The 24,927-nt window shown below is 40.5% G+C and overlaps 1 protein-coding gene across 3 annotated transcripts in view; it reads left to right on the plus strand.

Annotated features, from left to right (window-relative positions):
• The window catches only part of LRRTM4 (leucine rich repeat transmembrane neuronal 4), a 383,248-nt gene extending 359,434 nt beyond the window's left edge, over positions 1-23,814 (plus strand). For 2 of the 3 annotated variants that reach the window (XM_052806492.1, XM_052806493.1), the window contains one exon: positions 22,487-23,814. In XM_052806492.1, the coding sequence (XP_052662452.1) occupies positions 22,487-22,708 (222 nt within the window). In that variant the 3' untranslated portion in view covers positions 22,709-23,814. The remainder of the gene's footprint in view (positions 1-22,486) is intronic. The other variant, XM_052806494.1, reaches the window with a different exon arrangement.
• The last annotated feature ends 1,113 nt before the right edge of the window (positions 23,815-24,927 follow it).

Raw genomic sequence — 24,927 nt, forward strand, 5'->3', positions numbered from 1 at the left:
TTCTGCCTATCTACATTAGTGTCTCAAACCTAGAAGCTCTTTACAGGGTTGTTCAGGGAGCTGGGGCTGGAGTTACTTCGCTCATTGTGTTTTGTTCTTGAGTCTGGATCAAGCCCTGGCTATGGACTGGAAGGAATTTAGAAAAAAGTAGAAACCTTGCTCCCAAGCTCTGGATTCAAGGCTTTCCAAAACACAGTTGTGGGACAAAAGGCAGAAGAGTGCTAATCTGGAGATACAGATGTGGGAAGAGGATACGAGAAGGCCGTGGGGACATAGAGGTTAAAGATGATTAAGGACAGCTGGGTATTTTGGATTCAGTATGTGATATGATAACATCAAAAGAACACAAATTAATGGGAAGCAGATTTTTGTAGGAGGCAAACAGTTGGTGGAAATGAGCTAAACTCAGTAGGGTCAAACTTGCTTTTGAAGATAATAGCTCAGCTATTTGCAACTGTGCTCAAACCCTCCTTAAACATCAGTTTGCTGCTAGATTCAGTGATGTACAGCACAGTTGAAAATAGTTTATGGTACAAAATTACAAATTCTGTATTCAGTTGCATGATCCTGTTTACAAAAACTTGGGTATGGTGATAATAGTGCTAGTACACACCGATCCCTTTATTACTCAAACAACCTTCTATTTTAACACACAATTTATATGGAAATGTATATGGCATTCTGACATAAAGTACTGGTTTTTAGGATGAGCAACCTTTCAATGGGTTTTTGCATTTAATAAACAATGTTAAAAATCAGCTCTGTGAAACCAATATCACGTTACCATGGCAAAGAACAAAGAAATGCGATGAGGCTGGTTGTAGTTAGTAAAAAGAGATTGTATAGCCGTGGGGAACGTGCTGGAACTCTTTTTTACTGCTTACACCATTTCTTACCATCAATACTGGATTTTGAGAGACATCAGATTTTCATGATGGAATTCTAATGCTGTTTGCAGTTTTCCCTGCACACATCAAAATATGCATCATGATCCTCTTGTTAGTTATGCCAATATAAATCAGGAGTAAACCTACTGGCATCAACAGAATTAGCATAACTAAAAGGAGCATAAGCCCCATATCCTTACTTCTACTTGTGTGTATGGAGAGTAATATGCATACATTTTACATGTTTATCTGGAAACATGCTCAGTTATTTGTTTCTAGTTTCATAGATTCAGTAAAGCTAAAGGATTTGAGGCTGTTGTTGCTGTTTCTAATACAATTAAGTACTGATGAGTTATGATGAGATCCAAGCTAAACAGAACAACCTCGCTGAGAATTAAAAAACCAGACTTGTTTGTGCTGAAGCTCTAAAACAGGCATTTGTGATGCTAGAGTAAATGGCTATACACCCCCAAGCTGTTAACATGGATTTGATAGAATCACTAAAGATACTTCGTGTTCAAAGAAATTCCTGTTAAGCAAACAGCTCTGGGGAAACATAGAAGAGTTGCAGTTAATTTCATCCCGATGTTTGAGCAGGGTTTGGTGCGCAGTTGCAATCATTGAGTTTATGTCTACAAAAACAAGCCTAACCCTACTGGTCTTAGGGCATTTACACTAGGTGGCTGTCAGTGTGTCCCCTCTTGTGAAGAAGCCTGCTTCCCATTAAGTTCAGTTTCTTAGTTGGTTTTATCAGAAGCACTGGAGACATCTTGCTAATCTAGAAGGGGTCCAGCTTCTCCTTCTGCAGTGGGCTCTGTGCTACAGGTTTGAAGAACAGCAGGGCAGGATCTCATTTTTAATAAGTTTTAAAAAATTAATCTGAACGGCCTCCCCTCTTTAAGCACATGTAACATTGGAGCCAGACTTCCAAAGGCTTTCAGGTAGCTTAAAGATACTAGAAAATTGATTTATGGGATTTACAGAAGTGTTTCAAAAGGCTAGGACCCAACTTCCTGAATCTTCAACAATTTTCATCTGTGAAAACAGTTTTGAAAGTCACTAGACAAATCAGTTTCCATCTTTGGACAGCTAAATACCTTGGTTCTCCATGTTTTACTTGTGACTTTTAGAAGTTCAGTAAAAGAAAAAAAACAACCAACCTCTGGAAACAGAGCCTGAAGTAGCAGGCAACCCCAACGTTGTTTCTAGACAGTGCTTTTGCCAATACAATCTATCAGCAGAAAAGTCTGCAGCAGGCCTGTAAGGCACTTGTCAAGTGTTTTCTCCCTGAAACAATAAGTTTGAAAAAGTTGGAACTGGTAGGATTTTATACAAGGGACCCAAATGTGCAAATGCATAAGATATTTTTGCTGTCTCTGATCTTCCTGAAACCAACGTATCTTGAAAGTTCTGTGATACAAAATTCAGTTTTTATACAGATAAGGTGGTTTAAAAACAAACAAACAAACAGATAAGTCAACAAAGAAGAAAGCTTCCTGAAATTTATTACTGCTTTACACTGAGCTGCTAAATTAAAAAGGAAAAAAGGTAGTAATTTCAAAATAAGTGTAAGCTCTTCAAGTCTTCTTTATGGTTTGAAAATATGGAAGTGGGACAGGGGAAATAAAAAGAAATTCACCTTTGCCCCAAAAATATAAAGCCAGTATTACTTTTAGGGACAAATTTAAAGTAATGGATTTTCCTTAAGGGGAACAAATAACTAGCAGTTCGAGATTAAATGGCACCGAGGTATTTTTAAGAACAAGGACTTCTCTCACCTTCTTTCAACAGCTCTGAGAAGTGGAAGCCATAGCTTTCTCGTGACAATGAGTGAAGAGAATTCCTATTAATGCAACCCAGAGTGCAGAAAGCCCTTGTTTCCCTTATCTCAGTAGGCTAAGTGTTGAGGAGACAAATGCCCTTCGTTACACTATGCCAAGAAGTTGCCGCTGTTACATGGATTGGATTATGTAAGCAGTTTTTCAGTGTCACAAAAGACTGTACTGTCAAAGCTTGTTTTGTGTTAATTAGTAAACACATGTTTAATTTTACATGTGGAAAGAGGTCTGTGTGCTTCAAGAAGTGATTCTCAATTTCCTTTAGTGATGCTACTTCCCTTTATTTAAAGATAAACAAATTACCTAACTTCAAGTGGGATGAAATATGTCTAAATGAATTGCTGTATCCAGTCCAAGATGGAAATCAGCAATGATGTTTGATGGAGATGGCCACCCAGAATTCTCCCTGGAGCAACTCGAAAACTTTGTGTTGATGCAGGATCAAACCTAAGTTGTTCTGCACTGGGGGCTGGTAGATCAGTAGCAGGGGTTTTAGAACAAATCAGTAACGTGAAAGGCAACAAATTACCAGGACCAGATGGTGTTCACCCCAGACTTCTAAGGACTGTTGTAATATGAAATTGCTAACCTAACAACTGTGGGGTGTCTATTGCTTATATCAGTCACTGAATAATAAAAGCAGCAAATATAAGATTTTGGGGGGGGGTTGGTTGTTTGGGGTTTTTTTGATAGCGCTCTTAAAAACTACATAGAAGTCAGAGTTGCCACTCAAGGAGGTGTTGGAATCACTGTGCATAGTTCTCTGAAGACAGCTCAGTGGTGATGAGAAGAGCAAATAAACAGTTAGAAATATTTAGAAAAGAAGTTGAGAATAAAACAGAAGACATCACTATTCCGTCCTACTCACTGCATGGGAGTGTTTGCTGAAGTTCTGGTCACCCCACCTCAAAGAAGATTTAGTAGAACTGGAAAACAGAGAGAGAGAAAAGCAATAGGAAGATCAGAGGTATGAAAAGGCTTACGTAGAAGGAGGTGGTAAATGAACATCCCACACCTTGGAAGAGAGGTGACTGAGGGGGAGATGGGATTAAATCTATAACATTATAAAATGCTGTTGCAACAGTAGCCAAGGAAGGATTACATACTGTTTATCGCAGTACTGGAAGGGGTAACATAATTTTATCCAGGGCAATTAAAAAGTCCTGTAAAATCTAAAATGAGTTGAGCAGAAATGTCTGAAAACAAATTTCAACTGTTTATAGTTCTATAAAAGAAGGTGCTTGCTGTCATAATGTCTCAGTTCACTCGTCTCTAAAAATCACAAGAACCTTACTGTACCTTTTTAGCATGTCAGCTCTTCAGGGACAGAACTATGTTTTCTGTAGGGTTTAAGAAAATGGAGTCATAATCTTGCTATGGACTCTACATACTGTTTAGATTGAGCTAGAGATTTATTTAGTCAAAATAATCCAGCGCAGGCAAAAATTGCCATGGAGTTGGTTTGCTAGACAACAGAATAATGATTCCATAACTGTACTAATTATATTAGCATATCTGTGCTCTCAGACTTGGGTAAACACAGATACAAAGGGAGAGCCAGGGATAGGAGAGATTTGCAGGAGTTTGTTTTCACAATGACTGTTGAATGGGACAAGGTTTTCCCTGAATGTGTTTTGCTGCTGCTGTTTTTATACAAAATGTATTGACAATTGATACTTGCTTCTGAGAGATGTGCATGGGTAGGGGGAAGAGAACTTTCTTTTGTGTCCCATCGTTAAGGTTGCTTATCAAATGAATATTCATGTTCAGGAAAGCATGAAGGTTGGGGTGTTGCAGAATGAGGACCTTGCCTCACACCTGGGTTGAGTAAAGTACAACTTGTCAGAACAGAAAAGATACTGTGGCTTGATAATTGCATTTACCACTACTTGAAAGGTCTGATTTCCGTAAAAAGGAAAGGGGAAAGTAATTTGTTCTTCTTTCTTGCCTGAGAGGGCATCCTGCAGCCAACCACATCGATTGCAAAGGTCCTATTAGTCTTCAGCAGGACCAGAATTAATTGTTTTTTATTACCCGAGCTCCTCGTGGTCTCAAGCTGGGATCAGAGCTCCAATGTGGCAGCCTCTGTCCTATGGGCGCCAGATCCAGCATCTTTTCTGAGCTTGATCGGAACAGTGTTTCATACCAAAGCAACCATGATTCCAACAAGCTAGGCAATGCCATGGATATGCATGAGTAAGTAGTGGTTAATGGTTGACTGTCCCTTCCCTCCCTTGGTGTACAGCCAGATATTTGTCTTCCTGTAGGTTCTACCTAGTGCACTTGTTTATCCGAAGGTTTGTGTAGTATTTAGCCTGCAGTAATAGAGTCTGTCTGAGAACGCTTGGAAGACCAGTCAAGTGTTTTATGCATGCAGGTCCTTCGGTTTTCTTCTGTCCTAAATTTGTGTCAACTTCTAATGCTTATAATTTTGTGGTGTTGTAAACTTTTCTCCCCCAAATTCATACAGTTTTAGCAGCTGCATATATCACAAAGGGAACATAAATTATTAATATTTTATTCTGTCTAAAAAAAAGTAGGCTTAGGTTGCAGTATGGTTTGAGCGTTGGGTTTTTTTCCCCAGACTATCTTGGGTGACACATGTAGAAAAAAAAATGTTGGAGCATTAATATATGTAGAGCAGGCTAGGTGGAGCATGCTGTTGCAGAAGTCTGTAGAAATTACTTGGAAACCAAGGTTTTTGGAATTAAATACCTACTAGCTTGATATTGAAGGAAAAGGATGAAGACCGCTTTTTCTAAAAGAAGGTTGAAGGATAACAGGATTGAAGGGACTGAATGTCAGTCTTTCAGCAGAGTCTGAGCGCAAGAAATGTCATCGCGCCGTTAGTGTACAAATTCACACTGCATCAGGTAAGCTGAGAGAACTGTCATTTATATCAACGAGTGGCAGGAGAGCCCTCAACGAAAGGACATTTTGTGAGGATATATGTACTTTATTGTTTTCCTTTTGTATTGTGATACCTAGGCCCCACTTGCAAAAGGGAAGGGGGGGAAAAAAAAAGATAGTCCCCTGATTTGTCAGACAAAAACCATATGGTGGAGGCTACAATTGAGCCATGGTTGGTCACACTCCCCTCTAATCTGCAGCTGTTTTCTTTCTGATAGATAAATATGTGTTTAAATAATGCATCCTACCTAACTCTGTCAATTTTTTTTTTAATGTTTCCTTTGACAACTGAATGTTTCCATTACACCCAGTGAACATCTTGGAGACTGACCCGTTCCTGCTTTAAATGCACATTAAGACTGCATTTCCTTCGTTTCACCTTCCAAAGGAAACAGTGCAGCTGTTCATTATTTGCAGCACTTAACTACAAGAGACTCATTTTCAGGAGATAATTTTTTCCCTTAGAACTTCATAAAAATATTTTAGTTCCTGACCACAAAGACACGGTGAATAACTATTGCAGAGGAGTGCTGTGAGCTTTGATGTCAGGGCTGTTCTGCTTTAAAAGGGCACAGAAGTCTGTCAATGGCACATTCTTTTCTTCCATGGTAATAGGAAGAGACTGCATTGCATTGTGTTATATTATAGTAAGGTTTTGAAGCTGAACTTACTACATACCTGTAGTACAAAAAGGAAAAGGGTAACCATGTCAACCATTGTCCGGCTGGCAACCAGCACTTTGCACTACTATCATTCCCGTACCTCATCTTACCTTGGTAGCTTGTTTATAACAAGGAGATGAGGGCTCAGAGGCTCTTCATCAGAGCACTGAGTATTGTGTCGAGGCAGTGAATAGCTGCCTATAGTCACTGTATATGTTGGTCTTTCTGATTGCTTTTGTGTTTTGATGCAAGTCCTTGTACTTTATTTCAGGGTAAAGAATAGGGAGGGGAACACCATAATTACTGGGAAACTAATAGATACTTAAATAACCTTCCCCTGTTTTTGTTTATATGAGTGGGAGAACACACAGGCCAAAGAAAAAGGCTGTATTTATTATTTAGACTGAGGTAGCACCCAGAGGACTCAGATTTTCCCAAGGACCCCGTTGTTTGTGTCCCTTCTGTTAAGTATTGTGATTATTAGTGAATTATAGCAGATGCTGTAAACCTTACTGTGATCACAGCCCTGCTCTGCTAAGCACTGTGTGTGACTGTAGTTAAGGAGTAGTCAATCACCAGAACGCTTACAGTGCCTTATAGGAAAGTCCTATTGATTTGATAAAGGATAAAACCAGTTGAATTTAATGGAGGTGAAATAAAAGGCTATATATATTGGGCTGCAGAAACAATATAATAGTTTCACTTTCCTGAATTGGAAGACCATCTCTAATTGATTTAATGGCCCTTGATCTGCAACATGGGGGCCAGATTTTAAGATTCTGAGACTTCTAAAGCCTCTTTTAGTGTGCCCCCCCAAAGTCTTTTGTCAATGTGGCCCTTATGATTGACCATATTTGGGCCATATCACACAATAGAGCCATGTATCTAAGTATTAAATTAGCATTAGCCCTCGCCAAAAGTCCAGTACAAAATTGATGGATTAGGGGAATATGCAAATCTTAAATATATGAAAGAATTATTCAGGAACTTAGTAACACCTATATCAAATATAGGATGAGCAGCAAGGCCGGTTCTCCTGCTGCTGGGTCCTGACAACTGGCACAGACAGCTGAGAAACCAGCCGGAGCTGCTGCGGTCAAAGCTTATCCACGGGGTGGGTCGTACAAGTCACACCGTCATGAACCTTCCCTTCTCAGCAAAGGCCACAGGCAAGGTGCACCAGAGCAGAAACAGCCTGGAAGGAATATGCTTGCAGAAGTGAGGCACCAGGCAAACAGTGCCAGAAAACAGTAAGAAGCGATGACCAGAAACTCCATCTAAATATTTAATTAATGTAGAAAACCCATCACTCCATTTCTTTGAAGAACATAGCCATAAGCAGCCACAGGGGTGCGTTAAGGTGCGATAAATGATCGTGGTTGTTTCCAGATAGATCTGATACTAGTCGTTAAATAGGGAGACAACTCTCAGGTGGGGTTATCTTAAAGACCAAAGATCCAGAGGCAGTTATCTGATGTTGGGCTAACAGTTTCAACTCCTTTTGTCTCTGTTCCCTTGTCGTTTTGGTAGGAATAGTGGTATCAGCCTTTGTTAAACCCTTTGATGTAGGTATTTAACTCTCCAGATTACCTTGGGGGAGTTTTTTGACCTCTGTTTATTTGTCTATAAATATAGATATATATAAAGTGAAGGTAATGATACCTGCTCATCTCAAAGCTGCAACGCAAGACTTATCTGAATAATGATTGCAGAGCCCTTGGATGAAAGGTGCAGCAGAAGGGCAAACAACTGACGCTTGTTCTTGTTGCTACCATGATTTGACTTACGAATGTGGCAGGCTGAAAACACGCTCTGTATAAAATTTTGCAAAGCCCTGATGGGTGAACACTGATGGGACTGCAGTACGCTTTCTGTGAATCGTGGCTTATTAGTATTATTATCCGTGTTTTACTTTGTGGAAGATGGACATGCAGTAGATCTTGTATTGTGCAATAATCGTGAATTATTTCTGATTGCCAAACATAAACTATTCCACCAGTGAAGAGGATGGGTGATCATTTGGCTTCTGAAATACCCAATAATCTCATGAACCCATTCTGTTAGCGATTGAAAAACACAATTATGTATAATGTTAAAGGACATGGAGAAATGGGCAGTGCTTTATGCTCTTTTTTACAGAGCTCAGATCATTGAGATAATTACAGTGGAATCGTTTTTTTTCAGCCTTCCTCTTTCTGTCTCTTCACCAGAGAAGTGCACAGACTGGCCTGGAGTCACAATGTCACCTTTGTTCTCTTCTTAGTTTGGAGTGAAGAGACAGGAAAGGAGCAGAGGTTTCTGAACAACCTTCAGGGTGATGGCAGCCATGGTGCACCGCCAGAGATGGGTGCAAGACTCTGGCTTGCGCAGGTTATCTTCAGCACCTAGCCAGTTTTTTGGGCTGCAACTCCAATTTAGAGGGGCTTTGCCAAAGAGCTCTCTCTACTCCTTGTGTTCTGGGTTGCAATGAGATCCCTCTGTGCTGTCTCTAGAAGGAAGCCCAGCATGACCTGCTCAAGCATCTGTCTTTGCAAGTGCTCATTTCTGTGAAGGCTTTGTTATTCTTGGATTAACTGCACAAAAGTAAAGAAGGCTCTTAAAAGTAGTAGTAGGCAAACCCCTTGCATGGAGGTTGGTAGCATCACCTTAAACTACGGTGTCAAAGTCAAAAACACCTCTAAACTGGGAGGTTTGAATTCTGTTGTGCTGTCTAGGGACACTAGAGAGCTGAATGGCTTCCCTGGCCCCCAAAGGATGTATTTACATTGGTGTGTTAGTTCAGATCAGGATCATACTTTTGACATGGGACTGGAGATTGTCCTCCCTTAATGTGCTTCAGTTAACATCCCAGAGCAGTCATAGAGAACAGAGACTGAATCCTTCTGAGAGGAAGCTAAACTGGATCTGCTCTGAGAGTTTATAGGACCAGACTCGAGCTAGTTTGATGTAAATCCTCCAAAATGTGTATGTTGTGGACACTGTGAACTCAACGCCAACTCTTGTGCTCTGCAGATTTGCTCATACTGGGCTGTATCGCTTACAAATATATACACAGTCACAGTGGCCACATGATGAGGGAAGTCATTTAGGGATAAAAGATCTGTATTCATGTATTTAGCTCGTGGAAAAATCTGTCCCTCAATCTGTGCATCAGTTTAGAGATCTTTTTCTTGTTTGCTGTTTTCCTTTCTCCCACCCTTCATCTGTCATGCCTGTCTGGAGTACAAGCTCTTCAGGGCAAAGACTCTTACTAAATGCACGAGCATTGGTTACCACAGTGTGGTTTCAGTTTTGGTCGAGGCCTCTAGGCACTGCAAATAAACAACAGATTTTGGATGATGAGAGGCTTATTTATCTCTTTATATTTCTTCTCCCAATCTGTTTCAACCTTGTGTAGTTAGGGATCAGGTCATGATATTGCCTGGATCTCACAGATGAACTAGTCATGGGGTATTTATTCTAGGTGGCTGCAACTGGTACAGACCCATCAAAGGGAAAGAACCCTTGCAGGAGGTTGTTAGCAGTTACAGCCCCGTGTTCCACCACGCCAGTAATGCACCAAAGTAATACTACACTCCAAAAAAGTTGAATTACCTCTTCGCTGATACCTTCTGACACACTGGCATTACCTTTCCCAAAGAGAACAAGTTTAAAAAATATCAGAGTAGCTGGAAACCATTTGGCTTGTGCTTGGCTGATTGAGAGATTGTTCAAGCATGCTGTCTCTTGTTGACGTGAGCTGCAGATATTTCTAACAGCAGCTCCTTTGGTTTTCAAAATCTAGCTCACAGGGCAGATTTTATTTTCCAGCAGGATTCTTTGAACCTTGTGCTTTTCATTTACACTCCATCGCTACTGCTGTGCTTAAGCACAGAAGCGGTCCAAGTGGGCAACAACTATTTTTGCTTATTAATGTTCATTGCGTCAGAATAGGTACGAGACCGCTTTGTTTGGCTTTCCTGAAATGCCAGAGTCTGTACAGTGCAACTAGCTAAGCAGGCACCAAAGTCCGTGTACTCTACAGCCCTCTCCTGGCTAGATTCAATAGTGCTCAGCTGTATAGGCAAGGCACTTTATTTCTGTTTGTCTGAATGTGTCTGAACACTTTTTGTTTTTCAGAGCTAGTCTCAGGCTTCCGGTCAGATTTACACATCACAATCTGTTTGCCAGTAATTACAGCTTTGGCTCTTGCCAGCTGACAGCTGTTTCAAAGGGGAGAGTGGTGATCTTGACACAGAGCAGTCCCAAAGCTGTTGCATCCTGAACCTACGTTTGGAGCGGCTCACTGTTGGTACTTAAAAATAGGACAAAATTAAGACGACTTGCTGATTTCCATCTCCACAGAGAAAAGACAGCTTGGAGCATCTGTCTTTTCCTCTACTTCTTAACCATCTTGACCATGTAGTTTCCGTGCCAGTTCTCAGCGGGGTGACCACTAAACCTTAGCTTCTGGTGTTGCACTGTTTTTTCTGTGTAGTTGCTGCACTCTCCTCTCATGTTAGATAGTGGCTGTTTTGAGGATTTAACATGTGGTTTTTTTAGTGTCATGCAGACATTCCTTTCTGCTTCAAAAGTATCTCTAAACTACTGTTGCTCAATAATTATTTCCATTGGTTTTGCTCTCAGGGAGTAATTGAATTGATCCGCTTGGTTTTGTAGCAGCAAAGATTGCTAAGCCAAGAATATTTTCTAACCCATCTTTCTTCCAGTTTTCTCAGGGATTCTGAGTAGGTCTTTACTGATGATTTCCCTGCATATTATAAAACTTGCCCAGAGGAATGAAAAAGTCATTTGTTTTCTGTAGAGTATTAAAAAATAATGCTATCATTGTGAAATGTCCTTGCCTGCAATGCTGGACAGTCTTGCATTAATTTTCTGCTTGCTTGATCTCTGATATACAAAGATTCTATAGAACATGACTGAAGCATGAACCCATGTTTGTTATTAATTTTCTAATACTGTGTACTGTGCGAATCCCTACCCTGCTTTTCTGTTCCTCCTGTTTGCCATTGCAGGAGTCTGTGCAGAACGCAGTAATGACGCTGCTGTTGCATCCCTCCTTTGCATGTCACGCACTCACAGATGAGCAATGGCAGAATATGCTTGCCCTGTCACAGTAAAGAGAGGCTTTAGGAATCCAGTGGGGAGTTGTAGTAATCATATCCAAGGGTCTCAAGGCATTTTATGAGCTTTAATTAAAGTCCTCGTGTTGCTCTGTAGTGTCTTGTTTTGACACAGGTGGGCGGGGGTGAACTACATAGCTATACCTACTGGTAATATATTTATAGCTAGGCAGACTGCTAGTCCCTGAGCTTCAGGTAGATAGATTTTCCTTGGAGCTGCTGGCCTGAACAGCATCACCCCTTAGCACGCTAGTTAAGGAATTAACTTGCTCTCCCATCACAGTTTGTGCGTTCAGTGGGTTTGGCAGAGAAGCTGGGAAAAGAGCTGAGTGTTTATTCCCCATCACTTCTGAGCCAGGCTGTCCCCCAGGGTCAGGGCACGCTCCAGCCACTCCGCCCTGACTTAAAGCCACTGCCTTCAAGAAGGCCTGACACCGGGTCCTCCAGCCTTTGCACCAGGCAGCGTGTCACCCACAATTAGGCACCCCCCTGCCAATTCTTCATCCTCATCCCTGAATTATTTTCTCTCCCTCAACCTAGCATAGTCATTTCCCTCTAGCTCTGCCCTACTCGACCTTAACTTATGGTGCTGCAAGATGCAGAGACTGTTCCTTAACCTTTCGGTGAAGATGGTGATTATATAAATCCTCACCCCAATATGAGTCATATATCAGTACCTCTTGGAAAGCAGGGGGTTGCAGTTTCCTCTCGGCGTAGGCACGCTGCTCCCATCAGTGCTAATGGAAGTGACATACGCACATCAGGAGGAGAAGCTGTCCCTTCTGCTACTGGATTAATGTTCTTGCCAGTATGTTTGTGCCACCGTACACACTGATTCCTCTGCTAGGAGACAGTGGAGGCAATTAAAATCTTGTCATTTCCCATGAATAGAATCCTGCTGAGACATTCGGTATAATAGGAGCTCCCTCCCGTGTCCGAGAAGGTCTGTAGTCCTAGCGGTTTCCTCCTTCTCTCCCACTGGAGTGAATTTATCTCACTGTTTTCTCAGGAGAGATGAATAATTCCTTGAACTTGTGCTCAGTTTACAGTTGTGACACTTTGCTTGCTTCTCTACTTTTAAAGACATTCCTGATCAACAGCTCTGGATGTTGATGGCTTGATGTAGACCATCTGATCCCCAGATCAGGTGAAACAACAGTAGCGTGAGCATCTTTTTTCTTTATTTTTTCTGCCAGTTATTCTTTTTGTTGGCACCCATTTTCCATAAAGAAGGACCCCTTCAACTTGTCTTGAGATGACTGAAAAATAAAACAAATGATCTGCTCTCTTAGGTCAATGCCATAATGCTGAGCATTGAATTTTAAATTATGATAGAGGAGGAGGAGGACTCTGTCATGTTATAGCTTTTTGGGGATGCAGGGGCTGGATACTACCTGTATGTTTAATATTGCCATATTAAGTGGAATTAGTGCCAATTATAAATGTGGCTCTAAGCATTTTTTTAATAAAAAATGGGTTGAGATTGTCATGTGACTCCAGCCAAAACCTTTTGGGTGTAGTATAACTAGATAACATAGAAGGAAAAACTTCCATTTCTTTTATCGGTCTGATAAGGCACCCAGTATCCCTTTCTTCTAGCACTGGTGTGGGTTTTAATCATAAGCCATCATGTTGCCTTGTTTATACCGACTCATGCCTTAAGGGCAAAGTATTGTGCAATTTGAGTTACGTTTCTCCAGACGTACATTTTTGGTCTCTTGATGTACAGAATCCTTGTACAACTTTAAATAGTATTTAAAAATCTTTAAAGAAACCATCAATTTCTGGATAGCTCTTTTGCACACTATAAATTCCAGGCAGATCTAATGAAAAGGCAGTTTTTTAATATGAGACAAAGACTTATTTCACTCATTCTCCAGTGCCTCCATTTGTCACTGTGGCAGCAACATTATCAGATGTTCATATTAAATACTGTACTTATTTATTGTGAGTAATGGATGGAGCAGGTTGCCATCTTTATGATCACTGCATGGAAAAACAACTCTACCTTTTCCTTTATTGTCATAATTCTTTTTCGACAGACACAATGTGCTCCGTTTCCCAAATGCGGCACCGGACCTAGGGCCTGTGAGGATGCTTCAGGCTCTTAAATACATTGGAAGGTCCAGCTCCATAGGATTTCAGGCCTGAAATGCCAGCAATTTAGAAAGCTAACTGAAGCTGGGAGTATTGGAGGTCAGGAGAATGCTCTGCGGAAGTTATTGCCGGATTGTTGACCTGTGCTCTGCTCTTTCTTCTTGATCCCTTGGAGACTGGGCTGGATGGACCTTTGACTTGTCCTGATAGGTTAGGTACAAATGATCTACACTTTGCAGCTCTTAATGCAATGCATAGGGAGCAGAAATTCCTGTTGAGAATATAGCTTTTTGAAGTGTCTAATGGAAGCTGGGTTGCCTTAGAAGAGACTATGTTTTTGAAGGTATGTGTGTATTTAGGTACCCAAAGATATGGGGAAGCACCCAAGGGGATTCTTTTGCATCTAGATAGGTAACTACTACAACGTGCTGCATCGCTTTTCAAAAACTGATCTTCTGTCCCTAAGCAATGTAAAAGCTTTTCTGAACCACCGGGCTTCTATTCCTATTGAATTCTATAGGAAATTATCCTAATAGCACTGAAAGCAATATTAGTGGCTTTCCAATTAGAATATCTAGATAGTTTGTTTATTTTATCGGTCCTCCACGGCAGAAAAATCGAAGGTTACTGAGAATCTCACTTGAAGTTTTTCATCAGTGGGCCTTTTTGTCATGAGCCAGATACTCCATAAAAAACAGATACAGCAATTTAAAAGAAATATTTTGCCCAAGGAACAATAACAAGGCTTAGAAGACTTTCTTCGTTCTGGGAGTTTCCTTTAGGGAAACCTTTTCATTTACTGATTGAAAGATCAAATCGGCCCATAGAGGGAGCAGTGGGGTGTGCATGATTTTTCTCCTGATCTCTAGAAAAGCACACTTAGTTAAACAGTCCATCGAGAGGTTTGGTTTTAAAGGGAAAGGCATTTGTGTGATTGGATAGAAGGATTAGGAAGTTATCTGTAGGGAAGGAAAGGAAAGCTTAAAATCCAGTTCACGGTGTCAGTGGAACTGACAGGGTGATGTTATATAGGGGTTTAAAACATGAAATACACTCTGCAAGGATGACTGAATGAATCATAAAATTCTGTCTTTATGGCATGCCCTGCATAGCTTAGAGATGGTTTAAAAAGTTGGTGAATATTTTAATCCCACATAAGAAATTAATAGATATATTTTAATTAACTTTGTTTTATATGAAATCAATCAATTTTGTAGAGTGTTATATAGTCCTATATATCCATAAGTTTCTTATTAACATGACATATAATTTATTAGGTTAATATGCTTATAATCATATCTAATACAATGATGTTTGTTTAATCCCTGTAGTTATTAATTATCGGTTAACTTTTTATGACCTTTAATAGGACACGCAAAAGTAACTGATGGCTGCACTATCTTCTACCCTGTGTCTCCTGTCTGTTGTTTCTCTACGTTTTTCATACTAAGACCTCTCTTCTGACAGTCTGTGTCAATTTGGGGATCCCATTTTCCCAGCCAGAAATACAAGAATTGAGTAAGATTAATGACCCACCTGTCAGTCATTTGTAGTATTTTGGCTCCAAATTTCCACTGATACCAACTTTTTTTACTAGGACATGGTCTGAGACCTGCCAACCACAGTCTTTTATCTCCAGATTAATTTTTGATACAGAAAAGGCTTCCACTGCATATGTTGAAGAAGCTGTCCTGTGCCCAACACCTACATCCTTCAGAAGATTTCAGGCTTGGTTCCAAAGACCTTGATTTAATTCTCAGTTCTGCTTAGGAGAACAGTCTTTGTCCTGGCTGCTCACCACTTGTTTTGACTAGGAAAGTGCAGTCGGCTAAATCCATTGTCTGGTTTGGTCCAAATCGTATTCAGCAGCTGTAGTTCAGTGACTGGCAGGACTCTGCGTTAGCCACAATTCCAGCTGGACCAATAGGATCCAAGTCTAAATGGATGTAGGATGCTCATAAGATCAGTTTATAGGACTATTACGGCGGACATAAGCGTAAGACAAGGAAAAAAAGACTGCAGAGAAGTGACTCAAAGGAGATACTGTGCTTCACTTAGAAGAAAAGCTTACTTGGTGCAGCACTTTAACTTGAGAACATATATGCAAGTTTGTATGTGTGTGTGCAAGCGTGCAAGAGATTGGGAGTCGACAGTATTACCCATCCCTGTGGAACACCAGCCCTGTGTGCATGTTTAGCAGTATGTCCTCGATTTCTTGGGGAAAACTGGTAGAGACAGGCTTGGTGGTTCTTGTCGCGATGCTAATGATTTCAGGGCAGTGGGCTCAGTACCACGTAGCGTGGGACCTTTAGCTACAGACCGAGTCGTCTTCTTTCTTGTCTCTCTCATCTCCCATGGGAGCTGCATAGACCATTAATCTGATTTGGTAGGAAATAGAGGAGACAAAGAAGTGGTTTCTGTCTGGAGCGGGAAGGAAATTGGACATGAAATTGCAGGAGATTGATTGTGGGAATTGCACCTACAATTCAAGCTACCGAAAGACTCTTGCTCAATGCTTCATGCCTAATGTAGGCATCCCAACCTGAGGCAAAGTTCCCAGTGGGATCTGTAACTCTTAGAAAACCTGGGCTAATTAAAGATTTTGAAGACCCTTCACATAAAAATCAAGTTGACAGTTTTCTTGATTTGCTCAGATGTCACACAGACAACTGCAGTAAAAACAGTACTCATAAAAACCTCATACCACCTCATAGCAGAGCACTCCGACTTCTGAGTTCTGAATTTTTTAATAAACGAGATTTTGATTTTGTTGTCAATATGAGAGTTACCTTAGGAAACATGAATTTCAGAACAAAAGGCTTGTTTTAAAAAACAGCCAGGCACTTTTGTGTTTGTTCCAATTGGAAGCAGAAGAAAACACATACCCATTCATATTTCTGAACTAACTTCAGTGTCTGCATTTGTCCCTTTTAATGGGTTTAATAGGAAGTGTATGATTGTGCAGTTTCCTGAACAGGACTGTTTTTCTGAGCTGACTCCAAAGGGATGTTCCAGGGTTGTTAACTGTGATTTTTCAGCAGCGTGAAATCCACTGAAATTGTTTATACCAGCTATATCTGCCTAATGTGCCTAATCAATCTATCTCTAAGGTGAAGCTGTGTGCTTCACTAATCGTAAAGCTATGATAGTATATCTTGCTTATTTTTACTCAAAGTTATGAGAAGGGTTTAAAATGAACTCTGAATTTGATTTATCAACAGCTATGATGCTAATTCAGCAATGAAGTCATGGTGTTCTGAGACTAAATATTAGCACTAATGAGAAAACACAGCTTCCATATTTTGTAACTCTGAGTTTCCACTACATATGGACAACTTCTAAACTTGCGTGTAATTTAATCATGTAATCATTAACTAGGCAAGTATTTACACATAAATCAGTTTACCTGGATCATGGAGTACCAGCTAACGTGAAACCAGATAATGTTCAACTGCCCGAGAATATTCGTGCTTCATTTTTGTTTTTTAGAGGAAAATGTGTCTACTGCAAGACAGTGGTGGTTGTCCTATCACATTTTCCATCAGGATGAATGGAGCATGCCTTTAGTTTTAAAAACAGTGTTCCTTCTCTTTGAAAACAGAAGCAACAGAACTGAAGACATATGAACTGCAGTGTCTAAACAGAGAATGTATAAAGCCAAGGTACCCAGACTGAGACAGCTGAAACAGTCTGGTTCTCAGAAAGTACATCACTTCTATTGCTGGGCTCCAGGTTTTAGGTTCTTGCCAAAGCAGTTACTTGTCTGAGGATCCTGTGACAGTTTGTGCCCTTACACCGTTCTCCTTTCAGGGAAAAAAATAAAGTGCACTCCATCCCACCACGGACTTCCCCCCAGAAACTGTGCTGGGATTGTCAGTCCTTCCTTATACTACATTTATGTCTGCTTGTTGATAATTCTGGTAGTGAGTCACTTAGACATCCGTGGCCATTTATGTTTCTCAAGAAAGAATTTCCTTCTCTGCAGGATAATGAATGGTGGGAGATCTTTCTTCAAAAGTGAGCATAAAGAAAAAACTCGTAATATTTCCAGCATGAAATAGATCTGTTCTGAAAACGTGTGTTTCCAACATTTGATTTAACAGTTTACCAGGAAATTATTTCAGCCTGGGACTGCTAGTGATTATATCTTGCTGAACTGCAAGTGATTCTGAGTGAGACAAGAGAGTTAATCTCTGTCTGATCCTCAACTAGTCTTCACAGCAATAAGTCTGTTGCTGTGAGCACAGAAGAAAATACTTAAGCAGGAGTCGCAGTCAGTATGAAGAACTTGTTATTTTGTTGAACTCTCTTGGCATTACTTGGTAGAGAGGTGTCATACCTTAGGGTTCGTATCAGGACCAAATTTCAAGTTGACTGAAGTGTCCTGTTCGGAGGCAGTGCAAGCAATTAAGAGTGTATGAGGGTGTCTAACGTACTATGAGAGGCGGTAGAGAGAGAAAAGTATTTTAGAAACAAGGTCACTTGGTATTCACTTAGGCCCCAATCCAATATTCTTTAAAGCTCACCAGGTTCAGTGGCTGTATGGTAGGGTTTCAACTTTACTGATATACTTTTTAAGTTCCAGAATACAGATTTTTATTGATGTTTTGATAAAAATCTAGGTTTTAATGGCTGCACCCATGAGAAGCAGAAGTCCAAGCCGAATTCTTATAATTTAATTGTTTTTAATACAACTTTCTTGTGTAATAATAATGAGAAATTGATAGAATAAGTTAGCTAATTTATCTCCCAATATTTCTAACATGAGTAAGTAAACCTGCTGATAAAATTCAGTGCGGTGTAAAATGCCTGAATTGGAATGTGGATACATGTATTTCCATGTTGGAATGACTAAGGGTTTAACTGAACATCACTGTTGAATGTCAAAGGAAAAGTGGACAGCGAATGCTGAAAAATACCTTTTTAATGCAGGCCAATTCCACTGAATTTCAGGTAAACTCAAGTTAGTCCAGCTTGTTTTGAAGGGAGTTGTTACGCTGCAGCAAGGCTGTTGAGCTGTTAACCTCTCCAATGTCAATTCGACTGCGAAAGGGAAGATTTGCATTCTTAAATTTCCACTGCTAAATCTTCCTCCTGTAGCTGGGGATTTATGTAAATTTTGCTTGTAATAGAACCTTTGTTTGAAGTGTGTGGCTGCTAAGATGCGATGTTTATTACATTTAGAATGAAGATCTACAGAGGTGTGGACTTCAGAAGTCAATACCGCCTAACTAATCCAGCCCATTAGCCCAAAACCCGCACTGAACACTTAGAGTGCCTATAAGGCAGTAAGCTCATTGCATAATGGAGTACAGATTCATTCGTTGACTTAATTAACTGTCTGCAACAGTGGATAGACAGTATGAGCACTTATTGTAAGGCATTAGAGCAGAAGACAATCGTGCTTGGTGCCATACATGGATTAAAACCAAAATGTCCATCACATGTACACCAGTGACTTTGGAGTTCCTTCTCTTGTTGATTTATGTTTTTCCTACTGCAAAAAGTTTTCATCCTTCATGTAAGTATTAGGCAGTTTTGGTTTTCAAAACTAAACAAGAAATCATTCAGAAAATGCTGTAAACAGACACATGCATCATCTGCTGGTAAACGTCTTGGCATTCTGTGTCCCACCCCTGAGCTCCACGAGCTGTACCGGACCGTGCTGTCATGGAGCATAACTGTGAGTGAGCACACGGAGCCAGGAACTGAATCAGATGTTATGACAGATTATATGAAAGAAAGAGTTTTGGTTTGTATCTGTTGTGTTTCTGTGCGAGCAACTCTCTATCTTCATTTACAGTTGAAGTTTTTCCAAAACTAAATTTAAAGAATTTTGTAGCATAAATGGCTGTGGTTAGTGGCAGCAGAGTGGCATGGAGGAGGTAGCGAAGGACACCGTGCTAGGGGATCCCGGTTCTTTTCTTGGCCCTGCCTTTGATTCGCTGGCAGGTAAATTCTCAGCCTTACTCCCACTTTCTAGCCAGTGAAAAATGTGTCTGCTGTGGAAAATGCCTTGAGATAGAGATGGCAGAATCCCAGAGTCTGTATTTATTTGGTGAGGCATTTAGTGACCTGTTTGGATTTTTTCACTCTAGTCATCTGCTTTTTTGTCTCTAGGAGGCCATAGCAGCTGAAAGGCCCCAGCTCAGGTTAGAGTTGTGTTGTTTTGGTCCCTGCACAAACAGCCCTTGCCTCAAAGAGCTCTAGTCTCCAAGGGCAAGCAGGGGCAGGACTTAATCTTCTCATTTTCCAGCTCATAAAATGACTTGTCCAAGGTCACATCTCAGTATCTTCAGGCATTAGTTCCATAGCAGTAATGAAACAAAAAAAGAAGTTACTTCAGAACCTGAAGCAAAAATACTTACAAAATTAATTTTCAACAACTTAGATGCTCTTAAATATGTTTTGTTGATCTGTGAATCAGAAGAAAATATAATAGTGTCAGCTTTGTTTAGAGTGAACAATGTCATCAGTATTTTCCATCTTTTTTACTTGCACCAAACTGAGTGTTGGTACAATTGTGCCCACATTTGCAATAGTTTCTGCAGTCAAGGCTGTGTCCTGAAAAAGCTTTTGTGCGCTTGGGTTTCATGTATGGTCGCTTCACTGTAGATGAAAACTGATCCCTCGCGTCTTTCTGAAAATGCAACGTCGTGTTTCAGAGAAGTAGTTTCAGGGAAGGAAAGGACACTCCATTTTGTGGGAACAGTCCTCTGGAGGCTTTCGCTTGGATCAGGAAGGTTCTTTTTTGAATTGTTTGTACAGTTGTTACCTCGATTCTGGAGGCGTCACAAGAACTAACTTGGGAGGGGGTGGCTGGTGGCCTTTCTTCATTCAGTCTTTACTGGTGGTACCTCAAGGATAATGCTTCTTATAGTCATTTGACATGATTAGTTTTTTAAATTCCTTTAATGGGATCTAGCACCCAAAAGAGGAAGAGGAAGAGTAGTACAAGAGCCAGGCCTGAGAACAGGGAGGTGCAAATCCATTGCTGGGCTTCATTATCCTAGAAATGCTTTGTATGGATTAACCTGCAACTCCTTAATCTCATGGGTTGCCTGATATATCTATTTTGTTTTATTTTTTACACTGACAAAGAATATCCACCTTCCCTCTACACACATGGCACAGCGACCCTTATTAATATGATTTCAGACACACGCCAACCTGACTTCTAAGTGAAAACAAGCGAGAGATTCTATAAAACTACTGAGAAATAGTTGAAAAGGAAGCGTGTTTATCCACCGTTTAGGGATGTTGTTGAGATCCTGATCCTTTTGATTCCTGTTTGGAGAAGGGGAGAAAACAAGCAAACAGTGCTGCATACAGGACTCAGGTGGTTAATGTACTGTGTATTATTGCTGTAAAGCCGGGACCTCAATCTCTCAACTCTCCAGAACACAAACAGTCCTTGGCTTTTATGGAATCATAAAGAGCTGCCTTAAAGGCTGAGGACAGATTCAAGCCCTGATACGAATTGGCATAGATATTACTGTATCCAAAGGGAGTTACAGTTTCTTGCACTGTGGCTGAATTTGATCCACAAGTGAGCACAGTTGTCCCATCAAATTCTACTGAGCAGCTTGTCTTCTGCATTCTTGCCATTCAACTGTCACGTAAAATGACGTTTTCAGCTGAATTCCATCTAGTGGAAGAGTTTTGGAATCTCTCCAGCGTTCTGCAGAGAAGCAGGGGGAGGAATCTAACTGCTGAGGAGATCCAAATGCAAGAGGAACTCCAACCCTGCAAAACTTATAATTAGTCTTAATGCCTTTGCTTTTTTCATACCTTTTTGAATGAAGTGCACCGTGCAATGGAAATTTGTGATAAATTAGCTCTGTAGCCTTCACTTAAAGTTCGGCATGGAAAATAAAAAGGCATTTGTTACAAGATTGAATTATGTGTAGGATATCTCCGGCTGTAATGAGCTCAGGTTTTCTAGCAGTGTTAGAATAAACTCTTGCCTGTATCTCCTGCAGTGTGTGTTTTTTTCCCTAAGAGCATATTTCTTTCTACTTGATCAGCTCATCTCTTGCAGATGATAAAATTATCTGCAAAGATTTGTATCTGATGTTGTGCCATAAATCATATTTACCTGTAGGATTAACGTTTGCAAGCATTAGAACATTTATGGGAAAAAAAGAAGGTGGGGGGCTGGCAGTTTCTGAATATTTACATAAAGAAGAGAGATGAGATTCAGGATAGATCTTGCAGACTTTTCAAGTACATGACCATTTTTACAAGGGGTAGATCTGCTCAGCTCTAGCGAGCATCAGTTGAGCCGCTTTGATAGTGTTTCTCTTGGTGAGGTTGTAAGATAAAGAACCCAGGAAATCGTGACCTTGGGCAAGCAGCTTTGTCATAGAAGAAATAAACACGTGTTCCAGCTGTGCTGAAAGCTACACATGCTGGCAGCCAGGTTTTCCAGTCCTTTGACATGCTCAGGCTGGTCTGAGTTTTGTAGAAATGCTCAGCCCCTTTTGAGGCACTGGAAGAAGGGCCAGTTTTTAAAAGGTTTGTATTACCAGCAGCTTCCAGTTTACCCTTTGTAGCCTGGTTGTCCAAAAGAGGTCAGAATTCAGTACGCAAGACCACTTTGAAAATCAGCCCACAAACATAGTCACCGAAATGGAGAGTAGCCCCCTCGAATCTGGCTTCAGCACACTGCGAAGGGCCGGAACGAGTCTGTGATTACATAGGCTTCCAGCAGATGTAACGTCCGTCCACGAGTGGGGACCCACTGACTGTCACGAATGTCAGCAGTCCTGTTCGAGAGAGATCTGCATGTGCTGCAGACAACCTAGAAGCCTCAGAGGTTTATCTCGCTGAGAGAGCTGTGCAATGAACATGGATGTGCTGAGCACCCAGTGGGTTTGAGGCTGCGTTGCAATACATGCTGTACCGATGCGTGACTAAGCACGTTATTTACATGTTTTTCTCTTTTGATCTCTGTTTCTCTGGTGCAGGTTCCTCACCACATGAAGACTTTACCCTATTACAGTTACGACCAACCGGTGATCGGATACTGCCAAGCTCATAAGCCTCTCCATGTAAATAAGGGGTACGATACCATGTCCCGGGAGCAGGCTGAGACAACCAACCTGGAACTCAGTCGAGACCACAGCTTCATAGCTACAATCGCGCGTTCGGCTGCTCCAGCCATTTACATTGAGAGAATACCAAACTAATGATGGCGACGACTTCTTCAGGGGGCGGAGTGGGGAGTTCTTTTGGGGGACCTTTCATCTCAGAAGAGACCAGGGCAAGAAACTAAAATCTACCATTCCAGTTACAAATGTTCCAACACAGACAAAGGGAAGGGGATAAAGCAAACTCCGCAGACTGTGGAAATGCTATCTTGCAGTACACACTGAGAACTTCAGGATTTTCTTTGCTTTAAACTTTCAAACAAATTCCTCAATGTAAATATTAAAGAGAGATTGTCAAGTTCTTATTAAAAAAAAAAATAGATTTCACTCTAGCTACATAAAGGGATGGATTAAGAGTTTTGTTTGTATATTTGATTTTTCTACATTGCACGGTTCCAGGGAAGGAGAACCACAGGTAAAAATAGAGGGGGTGGGGAGGGCAAGGGTTTGGGTGGGGTGGGTCAGCCATGTTTCCTTATTAAGTGTTTATTACTCTTCAAAGATTTGTTTAATATTTTTGTTCTTTTTAAACAAACAAAAGATAGATATATATTTTCTTTTTTCTTTTGGGGGTTTGTTTTTTGGTTGTTTTTTTTTTTTTAGTGGTCAAGCGCTAATATTTCAAACTTCAGACATGGGCATTAAAGCTTATGTTGAACCAAAAGGACATTGGCAATTGATGCAGCAGAAACAAAGAAACTTGGGTGCATGTACATTTAAGACACAGGCTGTACACTATGGAGGGTGCTTTTGATTTTTACTATCTTCATTGTGCTTCATTGTTGACACTATAATTACTTTTCGGGCTCTAAAAAAGGGGAAAACATGCAACGGAGTAACGACTCTCATATTTACAGTCCAGCGGTGCTTGTTAAGCAAAAATAATGGACGTTTGGGAACCAAAATGGAAATGATGTGCTTGAAATGGATCAGAAGGAAAATCTTTTAAAGCAAGAGTATTTGGTGAAACTCACTGGCTGACACAATTTCTAAAACACAGGAGAATGTGTAACATTGTTTTTTGTTTTTTTTAATTAATTATTATGATCAGTTAGTTTTTGTGTAGTTTTTATCAATAAAATGACAACAAAAAAAGTGGTGGAAAAAATAAACATATTATTTTGTGGTTGGGACACCACAGCCAAGCTACTGTTTGAATGATTTCTCTGGATGTGTGACACGGTGACTCTCCCTTAGTGGACTAAGGGAACAATGCTTTGTCCTGTTTCACCTCTATCTCGCCTCTTAGAAGGAGCTCAAGGAATTGTTCTGAGGTTTAAAAAAACCTGAGTCTGAAGAAGCTCAATTTATTTGGCTTGTCTAAGAAGAGGTTAAGAGGTGATTTTATCAGAACACCTACATGGGCCTGGGGGAGGGGAAGAGGGAGAAGAAGCCGCCTTCTTTTACTAAAGGTTTTTTTTGTTTCTTCTATCCGAAGGCAGGCTTTTCAGATGCAAACCCTGAGCTGAAGGTAAACCAATTCAGATTAGAACATAAGGTATAAATTTTTAACTGGAGGGTGAATAATACAACAGCGGGGTTTAGGGCATAATGAATTTCGTGATTGTTTCAAGTATTTATATTGGATGTTTTTATGAGAAATACACTTGGCCACAAGGTAAGGGCTTAATGAATTTCTGGAAGTGCTGAGTCTTGTATCACATATGCGGTATTATATTGTGTTCTGTTTCTCACCTGAAAAACTTACATATTTTTCTCTGAAAGGAAAGGAGGAATATGTATGGATGTACACATTCTGTGTGCTAGGCAGCTTGCAGGGAAACATGGACGTACAAGGTCAAGTTGATGCATCGAAGGTAATGTATTTAGAATTAAGTGTTAGACAGGAAATGAAAAGAAAATGGAGTGAAAGGCTAGGTGATGAGTTTACAGCTCTATTAGACATCTTGATATCTGTCAGCTTTAGCAGTGCTACGAACGGAGGGAGAAAGCTGCTTGAAACACTAGTTTCCTTCAAATTGAATTTAAAACATTGACCCACAGCCTATTGAGCTGAAAATGGAAGAACTCCCATTGATTCCTGTGGGCTCCAGATCAGCAGTAGAATACATTTCAATAAGCATCGGAAGTGTAATGGCATTCCCATGCTCCTAAAAGATGAGAATGCTGATGTTTTTATTATAAGGTTCATTAAAGACACTTGTATAATTCTGGTTCAGTTTTTAAGAGGGCAGTTATGTATCTGCCAACTTGATATTAGCAAAACCAGAGAAGGCTATGTCAAGCAGGAATACTTA

Source organism: Harpia harpyja, chromosome 13 (assembly GCF_026419915.1).
Source record: "Harpia harpyja isolate bHarHar1 chromosome 13, bHarHar1 primary haplotype, whole genome shotgun sequence".
NCBI lineage: Eukaryota > Metazoa > Chordata > Aves > Accipitriformes > Accipitridae > Harpia > Harpia harpyja.